General features: G+C 43.6%; 1 protein-coding gene across 6 annotated transcripts in view; it reads left to right on the plus strand.

The window, feature by feature from the left end:
* Positions 1-6186: 6186 nt before the first annotated feature.
* The window catches only part of atat1 (alpha tubulin acetyltransferase 1), a 31266-nt gene continuing 18349 nt past the window's right edge, over positions 6187-19103 (plus strand). For 2 of the 6 annotated variants that reach the window (XM_036953573.1, XM_036953574.1), the window contains exons 1-7: positions 6187-6816; positions 7282-7342; positions 7422-7513; positions 8294-8351; positions 11407-11520; positions 14722-14823; positions 17682-17727. In XM_036953573.1, coding sequence (XP_036809468.1) covers positions 6725-6816; positions 7282-7342; positions 7422-7513; positions 8294-8351; positions 11407-11520; positions 14722-14823; positions 17682-17727 — 565 coding nt within the window. In that variant the 5' untranslated portion in view covers positions 6187-6724. The remainder of the gene's footprint in view (positions 6817-7281; positions 7343-7421; positions 7514-8293; positions 8352-11406; positions 11521-14721; positions 14824-17681; positions 17728-19103) is intronic. The other 4 variants (XM_036953575.1, XM_036953577.1, XM_036953578.1 and 1 more) reach the window with 2 other exon arrangements.

Consider the following 19103-nt stretch of genomic DNA (forward strand, 5'->3'; position numbering starts at 1 on the left):
CCTACATCTGTGAAATGTGAATAGGTTGCAGTTTTTTGGGGGGATGTAACCGATGTGTTTCACCTGGCATCTCATTCCGAGACGGTGAATGTTTTTTTGTTGTTGTTTTGTTTGGAGTGTCAGTCTCTTCATCTACCTTTTTGAAAGAGGTATTTGACATATTGGAGAATTATTATAATTATTTGACACTTCCATTATGAATAGTTGGAGTAGTTCCCCCCACGTTTAGTTTACAGTCCATTGTCGTAAAACATATTTTCCTACTCTCGTGTCGACAGAATTATCAGTTGATGAGAAAAGGACAAACACCTTCCCACGTCTTGCTTTATTTCACGTCGTTCTCTCTATCTCACCGCAGCTTGTTTATCCGTGGGTGAATGGGGGCGCAGTCATTCACACAGCACAGCGCTTAGTAGTGCATAGACATTGGCCCCCTTTTAGACATTCCACTTCTGCAATTGATGTACAACGCATTTGGCACAACAGTTGTGATAAAACTGAAAAAATGTTACTGCTAAAAAAAAAGAAGACGATTATATAAGCATTGTGGAGACACACTGGTTGTAAAAGGTTGTGGAGATACTCTATTATATTCCACAAAAAAAATGATATGTTGTATTACAACCACTGTGTGTAATGTGTTGTAGTCCCTACATTATAGTTGTAGTACAGGGCCTGTGAGGGGCCAAATCTAGTACAGACGCACGGCGTGGATTCATTTCCAGTTCAGTGGAATGTAGTAATGCATCATTGCACTGTGTGGTATTACTACATACGGACCACATCAAGGCCACCACTGGAACACTGCGGAGGTGTTTACACACTGAGGAGGTGAGCTTCACCAGAAAGGGGCTGAAAGTGGGGCATTTCTTGGTGACTGATTTGATGAGAGAGACAGAGAGAGAGAGAGAGAGAGAGAGAGACAGAGAGACAGAGAGACAGAGAGAGACAGAGAGAGAGAGAGATTCCCATACGGTCCAGGGGAAGTCCCATTTTTTTTACCTATTAGCTTTGATTCAATTTCAACTTGAACCATCAGAGCTTTAAAAGTTGGTCTTAAAATCATGTACTGTACACAACTGTCAGCTGATTATAGCCTCAACACTGACAACATTGATAGCAACAAAATAATAATGAATCCAGAAACATTCCCATATCATATGAAACATTCAAAGATGCTATTAAAGGTATTTCCAAAGACAGAAGAAAGAACGTTTTCGTCAGTATCATGTGAAAGTCACTCTATTGGCTGAAAAATACCACGAAGAAGAGTTGACCTTAAGACAGGGAAGTAAAACCTACAACCGCATTAAACCAAAAAGGGGGATTTGAAAGATGGAAGGCCATTCTAGACAATAAGATATTTGGACTTCAAACATTGGTGTTTCTGTGAAATATCGAGAAGAAGGAACAGTCACTATTGTGGAGTGTTGGCATTCCCCCCCCCCACCCCCCCCCCCCCCCCCCACCCCCCCCCCCCCACCCCATTTCAATTGGTCTTATGCTTCGATCACACCGACAGCGTCATTACATTTTTAGTACACAAGAATTACATTAATTTCCAATGAAACGCTGGGTTTGCCTTGCACCATTGCGTTGCAGAGGCAGTTGCAGTGCGTTCTGGGTGATGCATAAATCGGATTTATCCAACATACGCTTCAAACGGTACGCTGTATGGTAGCAGGAATGTGTGAATGTTTAACTTTTGTAGCGTACATATCCAGATCATGCTGCGTGCTATTTTGTTCAATGACACTGTCGGTGTAGTCGAGGCGTTTAGTATTGGTTTGAGAATGATGCAATAAGCCCTTCCTGCCCTGAAGCTCAGTATCATAGGAAAAAAAAAATATATGACTGTGTATTATTGAGAAAGGGTAGAAAGAATATACGTGGGAGAGAAAGGAGGACGTGAGAAAGGAGATTAGAAGGAGTGAGAGGAAGGTGGTCACAGGTGTGACCATTAAAGGTGAAACATACCAGCTAAAGAGAGACAGGAGGAAAAGGGACATTCAGAGCTCTGACTAAGTGAAACTCTGTGGCTTCCTTTCCATCCAGGCTTTTGGAACCATTACGCTACTGGTGTTGGGGGGGGGGGTGTGAGTGGCAAATATTGGTCCACTTGTGGTTTAAAATTAGGTTAGATAAGGATTGCATTTTAGTCAATCTCTCATTCAATCTCCCTCTGAGATACTTGTATCGCTTGGCACCAGTTGCACCTGTAAATTCATCAAATGAAATGTAGTTTAAATGACAACAAATATAATGGTAATAGACATAGTCAAACAGTTGAAAGGCCTAACTGTTGAAAATGCCATGGATGGAAGTGAGATAGAATAGAAGCACATGGCTGTGAATGACCCAGAACTTATCTTCTTGTAGCCCCACCTTTTCAATGACTCACAACTTCTTTACATTTAGCCCCAACTTGTGGTCATGTCTGTTATTTAAACAAATTATTTAACCATCATTTAAACTAAGCAAGTCAGTTATTAAAGAACAAATTCTTATTTACGATGACTGGCCCACTGTCATTGTAAACGTGTGTAACATGTCCACACAAGTGTAACATGCCCAAACAATTTCAGCTCAAGGTGAGTTATACTGTGTAGGTGTAGATGCTCGATTTAAGTTATTTGATCTTAACTTTGATTCTTACATTTGTGGATATGTTGATGTTAGCGTTTGAAATATCAATTTGAACAACACCTCACATCCTAATATAGCTTTCTGCTTTTCAGTTTCACCTAACTATTGCAATTCTGTGAATTCCAAAATTGGAAACAGCTGACTTTATGTTTTTGTTTTGTATGCGTAATTATAATCATTTTCTAGATAGACATTTAGAATTCATTTTCTCTGCAGTAGTCATCTGAATTAGGCCCAAATGTGAGTTGATGACACTAACCACGTTTCCATCCAACCATTTTATGTGGATGAATTACCTGACGCATTAAAAAAAATCAAGACACGGTTGACGGAAACATGAAATGCCGGAACAATTTTATAAATGCTGACAGACAATTTGTTCGTTCGTTCCATGGTGGGATCTTTTTTTGTCTCGTTAAAATTAATTAGGCAAGAAATGCCTGTGGAAATAACCATCCAAGTAAACATGGAGCCACGCGATATGTTGTGTGATCCTCCAACTACGACTCGAAAAAGAATGCAGTTTACTAGGCTACAGATGAAATAAGTTGTGGTGAATGTGCAAGGTGATGAGCTTGATGCTCCATTTCAATAAATATCGATGGACTTATTCTGGTGACATGATGATCGATGGTCTTATCGCTCTTGTCCATAATAATCTCATAATATAAAGTAGCCTACCAGCAATATATCTACGAGCTGTTGGCTAGAGCGCATGCGCTAAGACCAAAGTGCGCACATTTGGTATATAACGTAACGCAACAGTTTTAAAAATGCGATGGAAACCTATTTAACTAGTATTTTCATTCGGTACATGGGAAATTAATGGCAAAGGTTATTTTTATGAGCACTGCTGCCTCATCACGCACATCCTTTTATCCGTAAAAAGCAGTGGTGTAAAGTACTTAAGTAAAAATACTTGAAAGTACTACTTAAGTCATTTTTTGGGGGGGTATCTGTACTTTACTATTTATATTTTTTGACAACTTATACTTTACCACATTCCTAAAGAAAATGATGTACTTTTTAATCCGTACATTTTCCCACTCAATACCGTACACCCCTGGTCATCCCTACTGCCTCTGATATGGCGGAGTCACTAAACACATCCTTCTTTGCAAATGATGTCTGAGTGTAAATAAAAATACAAAATTGGTGCCGTCTGGTTTGCTTTGATATAAGGAATTTGAAATGAGTTATACTTTAACTTTTGATACCTATGTATATTTAAAACCAAATACTTTTAGACTTTGACTCAAGTAGATTTTTACTGGGTGACTTTTCTAAGGTATCTTTACTTTTACTCAAGTATGATATTTGGATACTTTTTCCACCACTGGTAAAAAGTCAGTTTGATGGAAACGCATCTCTGGTGGGAAAATGCACATATAGTTTTTATTTATTATTGCCGATTTTAGAATATTTGCATGAAAATCTGTTGCAAATTGGATGGAAACTTCGCTACTAAACACACAAGTTTGCGTTTTAGGTTAGAGCGTTGGACTAGTAACCGGAAGGTTGCAAGTACATATCCCCGAGCTGACAAGGTCGTTCTGCCCCTGAATAACCCACTGTTCATAGGCCATCATTGAAAATAAGAATTTGTTCTTAACTGACTTGCCCTAGTTAAATAAAGGTAAAATAATAAAAAATATTCACTAAGGAGGAAGTGAAATGTTAGCATTGCATGCTAAAACGTTACCCACCATGCATAAATTAACACATTCTATATTTTATCTATGTGGAGGAAGTGAAGAGGCTGATCTTTTGCATTTTTTTAAATTAGGATGTTTCCAACTCTGGATGAGTGTATGCTACAGTGTTCCAAATGGCAACTTATGCCCTACATAGTGCCCTAACTTTTGACCGGGACTTATAGGGCTATTTGGGATACACTCACTCAATGATTAGTTTGACTCATTAAACTCTTCCGCTCTATTGAGTGGGTTTGAATGACATGGGCCAAGGGCTTATCTGACACCAGAAATAACATCTGCGTCAAAGCCTAAAGGAACAAAGTGGCTCATCTGCAATAAGTCATATTATGATGCCATCTTATGATGTCATCTTATGATGTCATCTTCCAAAGGCAGGAAGTTGTTGGCTTTGATACAATAAGGCTTATCAATTATGTCACCTTATCTCACCACATAATGAAAATGATTTTGGTCTCAAATTGACAATCCTTTAGCTTGTGCTAAATGGATGCATTTGATTTCATAATTTGTGGAAACTTAAAACACAACTGTGTATTATGTATATTTTAGTGGGCAGACAATAACCCCTTAGCCTACAGTCTATAGGGAGGAGGTCAGAGACCTGGCCGGATGGTGCCAGAATAACAACCTCTCCCTCAACGTAAACCAAGACTAAGGAGATGATTGTGGACTACAGGAAAAGGAGGACCGAGCACGCCCCCATTCTCATCGGCGGGGCTGTAGTGGAGCAGGTTGAGAGCTTCAAGTTCCTTGGTGTCCACATCAACAACAAACTAGAATGGTCCAAACATACCAAGACAGTCGTGAAGAGGGCACGACAAAGCCTATTCCCCCTCAGGAAACTAAAAAGATTTGTCACGGGTCCTGAGATCCTCAAAAGGTTCTACTGCTGAAACATCGAGACCATCCTGACTGGTTGCATCACTACCTGGTACGGCAACTGCTCAGCCTCCGACCGCAAGGCACTACAGAGGGTAGTGCATACGGCCCAGTACATCACTGGGGCCAAGCTGCCTGCCATCCAGGACCTCTACACCAGGCGGTGTCAGAGGAAGGCCCTAAAAATTGTCAAAGACCCCAGCCACCCCAGTCATAGACTGATCTCTCTACTACCACACGGCAAGCGGTACCGGAGTGCCAAGTCTAGGACCAATAGGCTTCTAAACAGTTTTTACCCCCAAGCCATAAGACTCCTGAACAAGTAATCAAATGGCTACCCAGACTATTTACATTGTGTGCCTCACCCAACCCCTCTTTTACGCAGCTGCTACTCTCTGTTTATCATATATGCATAGTCACTAACCATATTTACATGTAGATACTACCTCAATCAGCCTGACCAACCGGTGTCTGTATGTAGCCTTGCTACTTTTATAGCCTCACTACTGTAAATAGCCTGTCTTTTTACTGTTGTTTTATTTCTTTACTTACCTATTGTTCACCTAATACCTTTTTTGCACTGTTGGTTAGAGCCTGTAAGTAAGCATTTCACTGTAAGGTACCTGTTGTATTCAGCATTTCACTGTAAGGTACCTGTTGTATTCGGCGCACGTCACAAATAAACTTTGATTTGATTTGATTAGAATACCAGCAGTCTTCTTTCTTGCAGAGATCCCTGATGACAGAGATAGAGGACAGGTTGCGCGCATTCAAGGACTCTGGGAGCGTTCATGAGCCACCTGGGCGCGTTCATGAGCCTGCTTGGCGCGTTCATGAGCCACATTGGTGCGTTGATGAGCCTCATTTGCGCGTCCGTGAGCCCACTCGGCGCGTTCATGAGCCCCCTCAGCGCGTTCATGAGCCATCTGGGCGCGTTCACGAGCCTCCTTTGCTTTCCTAACAACCAAATCGAGCTGTACAGCGACAGCCCGGACCCGTTCGCCGTAGGGCAGTGTATAAATGTACAGATTATACTTCAGGCTCATCGTGCCTGTTTTACACGAACTGATAAGATGTGCAATATTGGCATCTAAAGTTTTTATTTTATGTCATTGTTTATTTACTAGAGTTTTTGTAAGTTTTTGAAAGTTTAGTGGGCTACGCTTTTATAAAGATCCGTGTTTTTGTTGTTGTATAATGGTATTATTGGGTTACGGGGGTATAGTATTGATACAATATTACCACTACAATGGCCGGACCGTTTTGATACTGTAGCTAGTTACTGTTGCTCATTGATAACATAGTTAAGTGACTGTAAAATCAGTGGCCGATGTTGTTCTATCTTTAAGGGACGAGGTTGCTAGCTAGCTTTGCTAACAGTGTTATTGTTAAACCTCTAGCTGACTGGCACGTTAGCAAACAATAAAACACATGCGGGAGCACTGATTTTATACTACGAGAGACGACTTTTTTAAAGGAATATGGAAACCACTGTTGATGTAAACCACATTTTCCCTGAAAGGATTACAGTTTTGGATCAAAACCTGATTTCATTTACAAAATCGCTGGGAAGGTAACGTCATTCTAGTCGTTTTCTGCAGCCAGAACGAACAGCTTTTCATTCGGGACATTCGCCGTTAAGTTTACCATCTCTGGTTACAAGTGATGTCGATTTACAACATGACTGCGGAGAGGTTCAGCCAAAATACAGTTGTGCATGACGTCTGTGTATTGACAATCATTCAATCCCTTCCTCGGTTTGCAAAAAAAAAATGCAAAGTGACAGTTCTTAATTAAAGCTGACAGAAAAAAAAAAGTCTATATGTAACCTACATTATATTCTTAAGTGTTTACTATTTTGGATAGAAGACCACTGAGCAGTTTGAAACACTAGGCTACCACATTTGACCAATACATTAAATAGGCCTAAAACACACACAAGATCAATAGATATTTTACTGTTAGTGTGGCATGAATCAAACCTCCCATCTCCTCTTTTTTTTAAATTGTTATTTTGTTATTTTATTCTTTAATGCAGGTCAGATCCTCAATCTCTAATTGCAGCAGTAATTGATGAACTTGGAAGAGCCTCAGCCAAGGTGTGTGCGTGTGCGCTACAGCCTATATTTGTGTTGCCGTAGGCCCTAGTTTCATTCACTGTATTGTCTTTCCCCCCAGGCCCAATACTTGACAGCACCAATCACAAGTGCATCAAAGCTGCAGACCAACAAGCACCATCTCTACCTGCTGAAAGACAGAGAAAGCAACGGGTACCCCTGCCTGCCTGCCTGCCTGCCTGCCTGCCTGCCTGCCTGCCTGCCTGCCTGCCTGCCTGCCTGCCTCACTCACTCACTCACTCACTCACTCACTCACTCATCATCATCATCACAGAACAGCTCCTGGTTTCTATCCTTTTTCTAGAACATAGAAATAGTATTACTAGAACGGGAAAAGCCTCTTAACTCCTCACTCCCCGTCACAGATTAGATTAGAACATGTAATCCTCTACTATGGAGGACATTTTGTCCAGCATAAGACACAAGGACACGCATGCACATCTGTTTCGAACCTCTTTTTGGAAGTCCTTCAAGAATTCATGTTTGTTCATCATCATAGAGTAGCAAAAGCTTTTCAAGGCCACCTTGACATGTCCACTACTGTCACATCTATCTGTCTGTCTGTCTGTCTGTCTGTCTGTCTGTCTGTCTGTCTGTCTGTCTGTCTGTCTGTCTGTCTGTCTGTCTGTCTGTCCCGTTCCGTTCCGTTCCGTTCCAGTACGGGTTCTGTCTGTCTGTCTGTCTTTCTTTCTTTCTTTCTTTCTTGAGTTGTGAGGTCACACAGGAGGCACAGTGTTAGTGGTTTGACAAGAAACGGTGTGGTGCTGAAACCAACACTATACTAGTTCTGGTTTCTCTCAGTGGAATTCACTCAAATGGAAAACTAGGTTAATCATTTTGTGATTTCAACCCTCCTCTCGCTTCCCAATGTAGCAGCTTGACTGTAACACTCCCCTCTCTCTCTCTCTCTCTCTTTCTCCCCCACGCACACAGAGGAAGGGGACTTGCAGTGGGTTTTCTAAAAGTTGGCTGTAAGAAGTTATTTCTGCTTGTGAGTCCCACTTTCTTTACTTGTGTGTTCCCACAATGTATTTAATGCAACATATGCGAAAGTTTGTTCCTATTAATGCGAAAGTGTGTTCCCTGTTTGCAACATTTCAGTAGTAAAAGGAGGTTTCAGCTCATTTCGAATGTAGGGCTGTGACGGTCATGGGATTTTGGATGACGGGAATTGGCCGGCCAAATGGCCTTGTTCACCGTAATAACCATTATAGCGAAAACATTTTAATTTAAGCACATCTTCTCCTCTCCTCCGCTCCTGACTGAGTGTAACAGTATAACTTTACCCCGTCCCCTCGCGAACCAGGGACCCTCTGCACACATCAACAACAGTCACCCCTCGAAGCATCGTTACCCATCGCTCCACAAAAGCCGCGGCCCTTGCAGAGCAAAGGGGGAACCACTACTTCAAGGACTCAGAGCAAGTGACGTCACCGATTGAAACGCTATTTAGCGCCCACGCTAACTAAGCTAGCCGTTTCACATCCGTTACATGAGCATGTGCTGCCATATACACTGAACAAAAATATGAAACGCAACATGTAAAGTGTTTGTCCCATCTTTCATGAGCTGAACAAAAAAAAATACCAGAAATGTTTATTTTACGCACAGAAAGCTTATTTCTCTCAAATGTTGTGCACAGATTTGTTTATATCCCAGTTAGTGAGCATTGCTCCTTTGCCAAAGTAATTAAATCCACTTGACAGGTGTTGCATATCAATAAGTTGATTAAACAGCACGATAATTACACGGGTGCACCTTGTGCCGGGGACAATAAAAGCCCATTTTAAAATGTGCCGTGTTTTGTTACACAACAAAAATGCAACAGATGTCTCAAGTTTTGAGGGAGCGTACAATTGGCATGTTGCCAGAGAATTTAATGTTATTTTTTTTTTACTTTAAGCTTAGTTCAATGTAATTTTAGAGAATTTGGCAGTGTGTCCAACAAACCTCACAACCGTGTAACCACGCCAGCCCAGGACCTCCATCTGGCTTCTTCACCTGTGGGATCGTCTGGGGTGGGAGTGCTGAGGAGTATATCTGTCTGTAGTAAGCCGTCTTGTGGGGAAATACTCATTCTGATTGGCCGGGCCTGGCTCCCCAGTGGGTGGGGAGGCCCACCCAGGCCCACCCATGGCTGCACCACTGCTCTACTCCATAGAGTAGGACCTCGTGAATTTATTTAAATTGACTTGATTTCCTGAAATGTAGTGTAACTCAGTAAAATATTTGAAATGGTTCCATGTTGCATTATTATATTTTTGTTTGGTATAAATAGAATGAAAAGAACAGGTGTCCCCATTCAAGTCATAGCTGGTATAGTGGGTGGACTGGAGGCCATTGGGAGTGTACCCATCGGAGTAAACCAGAGAATTAACACGATTGTTGAGAGAATTTCAGCAAACTACTAAGATGAAGCATAACTGTCATTCTATTAATTTAGATGTTATAGAAACTGCTTTTCCCGACCGCTGGTCACGTTTTCAATGCTAATCCTGTAGAATCCAGCAATGGCACTGGTCCCATGAATCTGTTTATTTTCAAACGCTTCCACATGGGAATGAATATTTTACTTCCCCTTCTTTAACCTAGCCATAGGTGTGATAAAGATGTCAATGGAAATCAACCAAAACAATGGAAACGATCCTCAATCTGTTCATTTCACACTATGTTGAGGTTAAAATCAGAGTGTAATGCGTGTATGGATGTCAACCCCAATACGTGTCCATGTCATCGTCACCAATTAACTGCATAACAGTTAAAAACGACTCTAGACTATCACCACTGAGCTTTGTACGCTAGCTATGCTAACAGTTTATACGAACAGGAGTTAGCATTTAGCAGTAACTTATTCTAAACATGAAAAAAGGGTCAACTTCTAAATGTTATTCAGTGAAAACAGCCAGATATTTACACAAATCCAGACTTTATTAACCTTCATGATGTGCCTGTTACAATACATAAATAATGACGGATTTGACAAATATCCACTTTAGTTAGATCAGATTTGTTGAATGCCCGTCCGCCATCTTTCTTTTATCCTCAACGGTCGGCGTTCCATTGACCTCTTTACCAATTTGAGTTTACCAGTCACATGACCAGGGTTAAAGGTTCTATTCATTATATTTACCAGTCACATGACCAGGGTTAGAGGTTCTATTCATTCTATTTACCAGTCACATGACCAGGGTTAGAGGTTCTATTCATTCTATTTACCAGGGTTAGAGGTTCTATTCATTCTATTTACCAGTCATATTACCAGGGTTAGAGGTTCTATTCATTCTATTTACCAGTCATATTTACCAGGGTTAGAGGTTCTATTCATTCTATTTACCAGTCATATTACCAGGGTTAGAGGTTCTATTCATTATATTTACCAGTCATATTACCAGGGTTAGAGGTTCTATTCATTCTATTTACCAGTCATATTACCAGGGTTACAGGTTCTATTCATTCTATTTACCAGTCATATTACCAGGGTTAGAGGTTCTATTCATTATATTTACCAGTCATATTACCAGGGTTACAGGTTCTATTCATTCTATTTACCAGTCATATTACCAGGGTTACAGGTTCTATTCATTCTATTTACCAGTCATATTACCAGGGTTAGAGGTTCTATTCATTATATTTACCAGTCATATTACCAGGGTTAGAGGTTCCAAGCCGGTTCTATTCATTCTATTTACCAGTCACATTACCAGGGTTAGAGGTTCCCAGCCTGTTCTATTCATTATATTTATATGTGCTGCGCTGCTGCTGATCATTCAGTCAGCTGTTTGTTTGACAAAAAAAAAATATATATATATATATATATTTATTTTTAATCGGTTATGTCGGTTGTGTTTTATTTTCAGAATGGTGTTTATCCATAACCGTCGGTTACACGGTTATACAGGAATGGAGCCAGCCTCATTCAAATGTCCTAGTTTCCCTCACTATGGTTACTCGTAATTGCTCCTGAGGGGATTAATCAAGTTGAATTAAATTCAATTGAGAATTGACTTGACTTGAATTTAATTGAATGTATTGTAATGCCTCCCTAGGACCAGCGAGGGGCGCATGTCGAGACGGAGCCTCTGTGTGTCTTGGATTTCTTTGTGACAGAGCACCTTCAGAGGCACGGCTACGGACTGGAGCTGTTTAGCTTCATGCTGCAGGTGAGACAGAGACCACGCCTTGATGCAGGGTTGGGGTTTACCTGGGACGGATGTAGGGTTGGGGTTTACCTGGGACGGATGTAGGGTTGAGGTTTACCTGGGACGGATGTAGGGTTGGGGTTTACCTGGGACGGATGTAGGGTTGAAGTTTACCTGGGACGGATGCAGGGTTGGGGTTTACCTGGGACGGATGCAGGGTTGGGGTTTACCTGGGACGGATGTAGGGTTGGGGTTTACCTGGGACAGATGCAGGGTTGAAGTTTACCTGGGACGGATGAAGGGTTGGGGTTTACCTGGGACGGATGCAGGGTTGGGGTTTACCTGGGACGGATGTAGGGTCGGGGTTTACCTGGGACAGATGTAGGGTTGGAGTTTACCCAAATCTAAGGATTTCACATGACTGGGAATAAAGATATGTATCTGTTGGTCACAGAAAGTAGGGGCGTGGATCAGGAAACCAGTCAGTATGTAGTGTGACCACTATTTGTCTCATGCAGCATGACACATCTCCTTCGCATAGAGTTGATCAGGCTGTTGATTGTGGTCTGGAATATAGTCCCACTCTTCAATGGGTGTGTGAAGTTGCTGGATATAGGCGGGAACTGGAACATGCTGTCGTACATGTCGATCCAGAGCATCCCAAACATGCTCAATGTGTGGCATGTTTGGAGAGTATGCAGGGCATGGAAAAACTGGGATATTTTCAGCTTTCAGGAATTGTGTACAGATCCTTGTGACATGGGGCCGTGCATTATCATGCTGAAACATGAGGTGATGGCGGCGGATGAATGGCACGACAATGGGCTTCAGGATCTCGCCACGGTGTCTCTGTGCATTCAAATTGCCATCGCTAAAATGCAATTGTGTTCATTGTCCATAGTTTATGCCTGCCCACACCATAACCCCACTGCCATCATGGTCTGTGGTTGTGAGGCCGATTGGACCTACTACCAAATTCTCTAAAATGACATTGAAGGCGGCTTATGGTAGAAAAATGTACATTAAATTCTCTGGCAACAGGTCTGGTGGACATTCCTGCAGTCTGCATGCCAATTGCACACTCCCTCAAAACTTGAGACATGAGATTGTCTAACAAAACTGCACATTTTAAAGTGGCCTTTTATTGTCCTCAGCACAAGGTACTGTCGTGTCTTTGGCTATGCCGGATTAAGTGATATGACATGCTATTCTATAAAATAATTAATATTGAGCTAATCATGTAAATGTAGTTAACTAGAGAGTCGGGCACCACAAAATAATATTTATAGAGCTGTTATCTTCCAAATAAACTCTTAAAGACCTAGTAATATTTTACACCAATAGCAGTCAATATAATCGTCATCTTAATTCAGTCTCATCTGAAAGTTGTAAATTCTTGGTTATCTGCACGAACCCTGGCTAACAAGTTGAATCAGCAATACAAAATTGGGTTTAATTATTTATTTACTAAATACCTAACTAATCACACAGAATTACACATAATTAAATCATAACTTGATTACAAATTACGTCATAAAGGAAATCGTCCCTAGCTGGCGGAACAGATATGACAGCTGGTTACACAAAAGAAAAGGGGCTGGGTTTGAGTGAAAGAGCGGGAAGACTGAGGAACAAAGGAAGAAGCTGTGCTATCGTAAATACAGTATCTTATGCATTCTAAATTACCGCCCATTTGGAAAAGGAAAATGCAATAACTATTTACTCTGAGCTGCTCTTCAATAGGTTGCTGGTAGATGGAAGGCCGTGTTGCCCAACAGAGTCCTTTGAAGAATGTCTCTGGTGGTGAATTTAATACGTTGTAGTAACGTCGTTGTGTGGTAGACGGGATACTGTGTCTGTTCCTTCCTAACCTCGTTTGCAGCGGCTGTTGCTAACTCAACGGCTAGGAGGTATCACTTCTGTAGTGAATAAGAGTTCAGAGTTCATACCATTCGCAACCAAAGCTCACGCTGATGTTGGCTTCGTTCTGTAGTTATTATCTGAACCATTCTGACATCGGACCGTCGTCCTGACATCCTCGGAACAGGAGGTTATATTGTCATCAAGGCTTTATATAGGAAGGGAGAGGAGGGCGTGTTTGAAAAGTTTTATAGCCCATGTCCCTTCACAGGGGCGGGCCACTGATTGAGCAGAGCCCTATCCTAATCACATTTCATCACATCACAAATCATTTCATACTCAAACATTTAAATTGAACAATTCCATGTGAATCCGATAACTCTGATATGTAGACTTTCCACTGTAGAGTTTATATCATTGATGAGAATGTCTCAGATGACAACCGAACTGACATCATATTCATTAAGTACCACCGCATATGTTCAACTGGTCGGATTACCAGAATATAGTTAATTTCCCCCCACCTTCTGATGTTCCCAGAATCTCTATGTTAACCAAGGGGTTTGCAAATGTAACATCAGTAGGGTAGAGAGAGGAAAAAGGGGGGAAGAGGTATTTATGACTGTCATAAACCTACCCCCAGGCCAACGTCACGACAGTTCACCTGTGTAATGATCATGCTGTTTAATCAGCTTCTTGATATGCCACACCTGTCAGGTGGATGGATTATGTTGGCAGAGGACAAAGGCTCACTAACAGGGATATTAACACATTTGTGCACAAAGTTTGAGAGAAATAATCTTTTTGTGCGTATGGAACATTTCTGGGATCTTTTATTTCAGCTCATGAAACATGGGATTAAACCATTTATTTTACACTTTACATGTTGTGTTTATATTTTTGTTCAGATTTTTTTTATTCAAATCACTTTCTGAATTGAGTGACTTCAATTAGAATTGACACCCTGGACAGAAGGAATGACCACTATAGCCTGGTTACAGCTGGGGTGTATTCATTAGGAATCAAAGGGAAGGAAACGGGAATGGACCTACCTGAATTTGTCCTATAAGAAACTCTCCTTTTCGTTGCAAAACAAACATTTTTAAACATTTTTTTTTTTTTTTGTTACGTTTTGCACTAATGAATACACCTCGGCTCTCACCATTGTTGAGTACAGTATTCTTGATTTTTTTTGTTGAAAAGTAGAACGCACAGACTGGAATGTGATGGTGGCTGAGGCAGAGTCGTTGGACTAGAAATTACAGGGTGTTGCCAAGAGGCTGTTCTTCAAATGTCTGTTTGCTTGTTGAGACGTGTTGTAATTGCTATGTTTTACCTCCGTCTCTTCCCCTCCATGTTCAGCACAAAAAGGTAGAGCCAGTGATGATGGCTTACGACAGGCCCTCCCCTAAGTTCCTCTCTTTCCTGGAGAAGCATTACTGTCTGAAAAACGGTGTACCTCAGGTATGATTTGACGGCGGTCTCTCCTGTGATTGTGCCACCAGTGCTTTGTGTTCCTCAACGCTGTATCTTCACTCTGGTAAATTATTATACAGGCCTGACAGTACAGCCTCAGATAATGCAAATAGATATGAACATTTCATAAACTAACTGTTTCAGACTGAGATAAGACAGGAGGTGAAGGGGGTATTGGCTAAATAATGATTCTGGTAAACAGACTAGCTCTCATCAGGCTGGGCCCTACATCAGGCTGGGCCCTTCATCAGGCTGGGCCCTACATCAGGCTGGGCCCTACATCAGGCTGGGCCCTACATCAGGCTGGGCCCTACATCAGGCTGGGCCCTACATCAGGCTGGGCCCTACGGTTAATGATTCTGGTAAACAGACTAGCTCTCATCAGGCGGAGTCCTACAGTTAATGATTCTGGTTAACAGACTAGCTACATGATGTCATCATCATGGGCCGGCCATCTATCATCTGCATGGGACGGATGAATGAATTCTTAATATGTTTTTCAGTTTCCTCTCTCTCTCCCCTTCTGTCTCCCCTCTCCCCTTCCCTCTCTCCCTTTCCCTGTCCACTTGTCTCCCCTTCTCTCTCCCCTCTCCCCTTCTCTCTCCCCTTCTGTCTCCCCTTCTGTCTCCCCTTCTCTCCCCTCTCCCCTTCTGTCTCCCCTTCTCTCCCCTCTCCCCTTCTCTCCCCCTTTCCCTGTCCACTTGTCTCCCCTTCTCTCTCCCCTTCTCTCTTCCCTTCTCTCTCCCCCTTTCCCTGTCCACTTGTCCCCCTCCCCTTCCCTCTCCCCTTCTCTCTCCCCTTCTGTCTCCCCTTCTCTCTCCCCTCTCCCCTTCTCTCTCCCCCTTTCCCTGTCCACTTGTCTCCCCTCCCCTTCTCTCTCCCCTCTCCCCTTCTGTCTCCCCTTCTCTCTCCCTTTCCCTGTCCACTTGTCTCCCCTTCTCTCTCCCCTCTCCCCTTCTGTCTCCCCTTCTCTCCCCCTTTCCCTGTCCACTTGTCTCCCCTTCTCTCTCCCCTTCTGTCTCCCCTTCTGTCTCCCCTTCTCTCCCCTCTCCCCTTCTGTCTCCCCTTCTATCCCCTCTCCCCTTCTCTCCCCCTTTCCCTGTCCACTTGTCTCCCCTTCTCTCTCCCCTTCTCTCTCCCCTTCTCTCTTCCCTTCTCTCTCCCCCTTTCCCTGTCCACTTGTCCCCCTCCCCTTCCCTCTCCCCTTCTCTCTCCCCTTCTGTCTCCCCTTCTCTCTCCCCTCTCCCCTTCTCTCTCCCCCTTTCCCTGTCCACTTGTCTCCCCTCCCCTTCTCTCTCCCCTCTCCCCTTCTCTCTCCCCCTTTCCCTGTCCACTTGTCTCCCCTCCCCTTCTCTCTCCCCTCTCCCCTTCTCTCTCCCCTTCTGTCTCCCCTTCTCTCTCCCCTCTCCCCTTCTCTCTCCCTTTCCCTGTCCACTTGTCTCCCCTTCTGTCTCCCCTCTCCCCTTCTGTCTCCCCTTCTCTCTCCCCTCTCCCCTTCTGTCTCCCCTTCTCTCTCCCCTTCTCTCTCCCCTTCTCTCTCCCCTTCTGTCTCCCCTCTCCCCTTCTCTCTCCCCTTCTCTCTCCCCTTCTCTCCCCCTTTCCTTGTCCACTTGTCTCCCCTTCTCTCTCCCCTTCTCTCTCCCCTCTCCCCTTCTCTCTCCCCTTCTGTCTCCCCTCTCCCCTTCTCTCTCCCCTCTCCCCTTCTCTCTCCCTTTCCTTGTCCACTTGTCTCCCCTTCTCTCTCCCCTTCTGTCTCCCCTTCTCTCTCCCCTCTCCCCTTCTCTCTCCCTTTCCTTGTCCACTTGTCTCCCCTTCTGTCTCCCCTTCTCTCTCCCCTCTCCCATTCTCTCTCCCTTTCCTTGTCCACTTGTCTCCCCTTCTCTCTCCCCTTCTGTCTCCCCTTCTCTCTCCCCTCTCCCCTTCTCTCTCCCTTTCCCTGTCCACTTGTCTCCCCTTCTCTCTCCCCTCTCCCCTTCTGTCTCCCCTTCTCTCTCCCCTCTCCCATTCTGTCTCCCCTTCTCTCTCCCCTTCTCTCTCCCCTTCTGTCTCCCCTCTCCCCTTCTCTCTCCCCTTCTCTCCCCCTTTCCTTGTCCACTTGTCTCCCCTTCTCTCTCCCCTCTCCCCTTCTCTCTCCCCTTCTCTCTCCCCTCTCCCCTTCTGTCTCCCCTTCTGTCTCCCCTTCTCTCTCCCCTTCTCTCTCCCCTTCTCTCTCCCTTTCCTTGTCCACTTGTCTCCCCTTCTCTCTCCCCTTCTCTCTCCCCTCTCCCCTTCTCTCTCCCCTCTACCCTTCTCTCTCCCTTTCCTTGTCCACTTGTCTCCCCTTCTGTCTCCCCTCTCCCCTTCTGTCTCCCCTTCTCTCTCCCCTCTCCCCTTCTCTCTCCCTTTCCTTGTCCACTTGTCTCCCCTTCTCTCTCCCCTTCTGTCTCCCCTTCTCTCTCCCCTCTCCCCTTCTCTCTCCCTTTCCTTGTCCACTTGTCTCCCCTTCTCTCTCCCCTTCTGTCTCCCCTTCTCTCTCCCCTCTCCCCTTCTCTCTCCCTTTCCTTGTCCACTTGTCTCCCCTTCTCTCTCCCCTTCTGTCTCCCCTTCTCTCTCCCCTCTCCCCTTCTCTCTCCCTTTCCTTGTCCACTTGTCTCCCCTTCTCTCTCCCCTTCTGTCTCCCCTTCTCTCTCCCCTCTCCCCTTCTCTCTCCCCTTCTCTCTCCCCTTCTCTCTCCCTTTCCTTGTCCACTTGTCTCCCCTTCTCTCTCCCCTTCTGTCTCCCCTTCTCTCTCCCCTCTCCCCTTCTCTCTCCCCTTCTCTCTCCCCCTCTCTCCCCCTTGTCCACTTGTCTCCCCTCCCCTCCTCTAGGTCAATAACTTTGTGGTGTTTGATGGTTTCTTCACCAACAGATCAGGTAATATTCCCATCTCTGTGCCAGGCTATGTCTTAATTCATTCTGGGTTATTTTCGATGAGTAGTGTTGTGCAACTAGGTTGTATCCCAAATGGCTCCCTTTCCCCTAATGTAGTTCACTACTGCTGATCAGAGCCCGTATGAGTCCTGGTTAACAGTAGTACACTAAAAAGAGAACTAGAATGTCAGTTGTGACGCAGCCCGTTGCGCAACACTTCTCATCCGAAATAACAGCACCACTCTGGTGTAGTCAGTGTTGGCTTCCTGCCTGTGGTGGTGTGGTGACTGGTAATAGGAGCAGGGTTTGTGCTTAGCGTGGGTGTCCACACCCTCACAGGTGTCCGCTTGTGTCACGCCTAATACAGACTGGGCTGTCTCTCCTCTCTGTATCCTTGCCAAAAACAGACACTCTAAAAAAAAAATGTTTTGCAGCTGGGTTTGTTTTTAAAATAATAATAGATGTTACATCATCCTGTCAATGCATGTATTTGCCCTTAAACCGCTCAAAAGGTGTCGCACTAAAACCCAAATCTGTAGCGGCCATCTTAGTTGTGATAAAAGTGTCTGTGGAGACACATTGCCAAGACTTGCATGTAGCAGACATATCGTACACTGTGTTCAGTCTCCAGAAGCATGTCTGTCTGTACACCGTAGTATGAGATAAGCTGCAGTGCTACTTTCCTGAAGTAATATATTGTACTTTTTTATTTAATTTAATTTTTTACATTTTTGTTAAATGAACAAAAGTAGGCTACAAAAAAAAGAAAGAACTAGTTCCCCATTTGCACCCTCCAGTATATAGGATATTTTTGGAGAGTCACTACTAACCCTGGAAAGTTCTGTGAAGTGCACTACTTGTTCTTATTGCGTTTCTCCATACGCCAGCTTTTGTTTCACCAAACTTTCCCCAGGCTCGCCTCCCTCCCCTCTGCCGGATCAGAGAATGTACGGCTTTTTGTAAGGAACTCTCTTTCTCTTTTAGTCCTCCTCGTTCCTCGCATCCACTCCCCACTTTCTTTCTCGTTTAGCTGCTCGTCTATCCTTTCATTGATGTCAGGGCCCCTCTTTTTCTCTGAGAAAGAGGACGAGAAACAAGGGGCCCTGACATAAACAAAGGGATCTCTGTCTCTCTCTCTGTCTCTCTCTCTCAATTCAATTCAATTCAATTCAATTCAATTCAATTCAATTCAATTCAATTCAATTCAAGGGCTTTATTGGCATGGGAAACATGTGTTAACATTGCCAAAGCAAGTGAGGTAGACAACATACAAAGTGAAAATATAAAGTGAAAAACAACAAAAATTAACAGTAAACATTACACATACAGAGGTTTCAAAACAGTAAAGACATTACAAATGTCATATTATATATATATAT

This window comes from Oncorhynchus mykiss, chromosome 18 (assembly GCF_013265735.2).
Source record: "Oncorhynchus mykiss isolate Arlee chromosome 18, USDA_OmykA_1.1, whole genome shotgun sequence".
Lineage (NCBI taxonomy): Eukaryota > Metazoa > Chordata > Actinopteri > Salmoniformes > Salmonidae > Oncorhynchus > Oncorhynchus mykiss.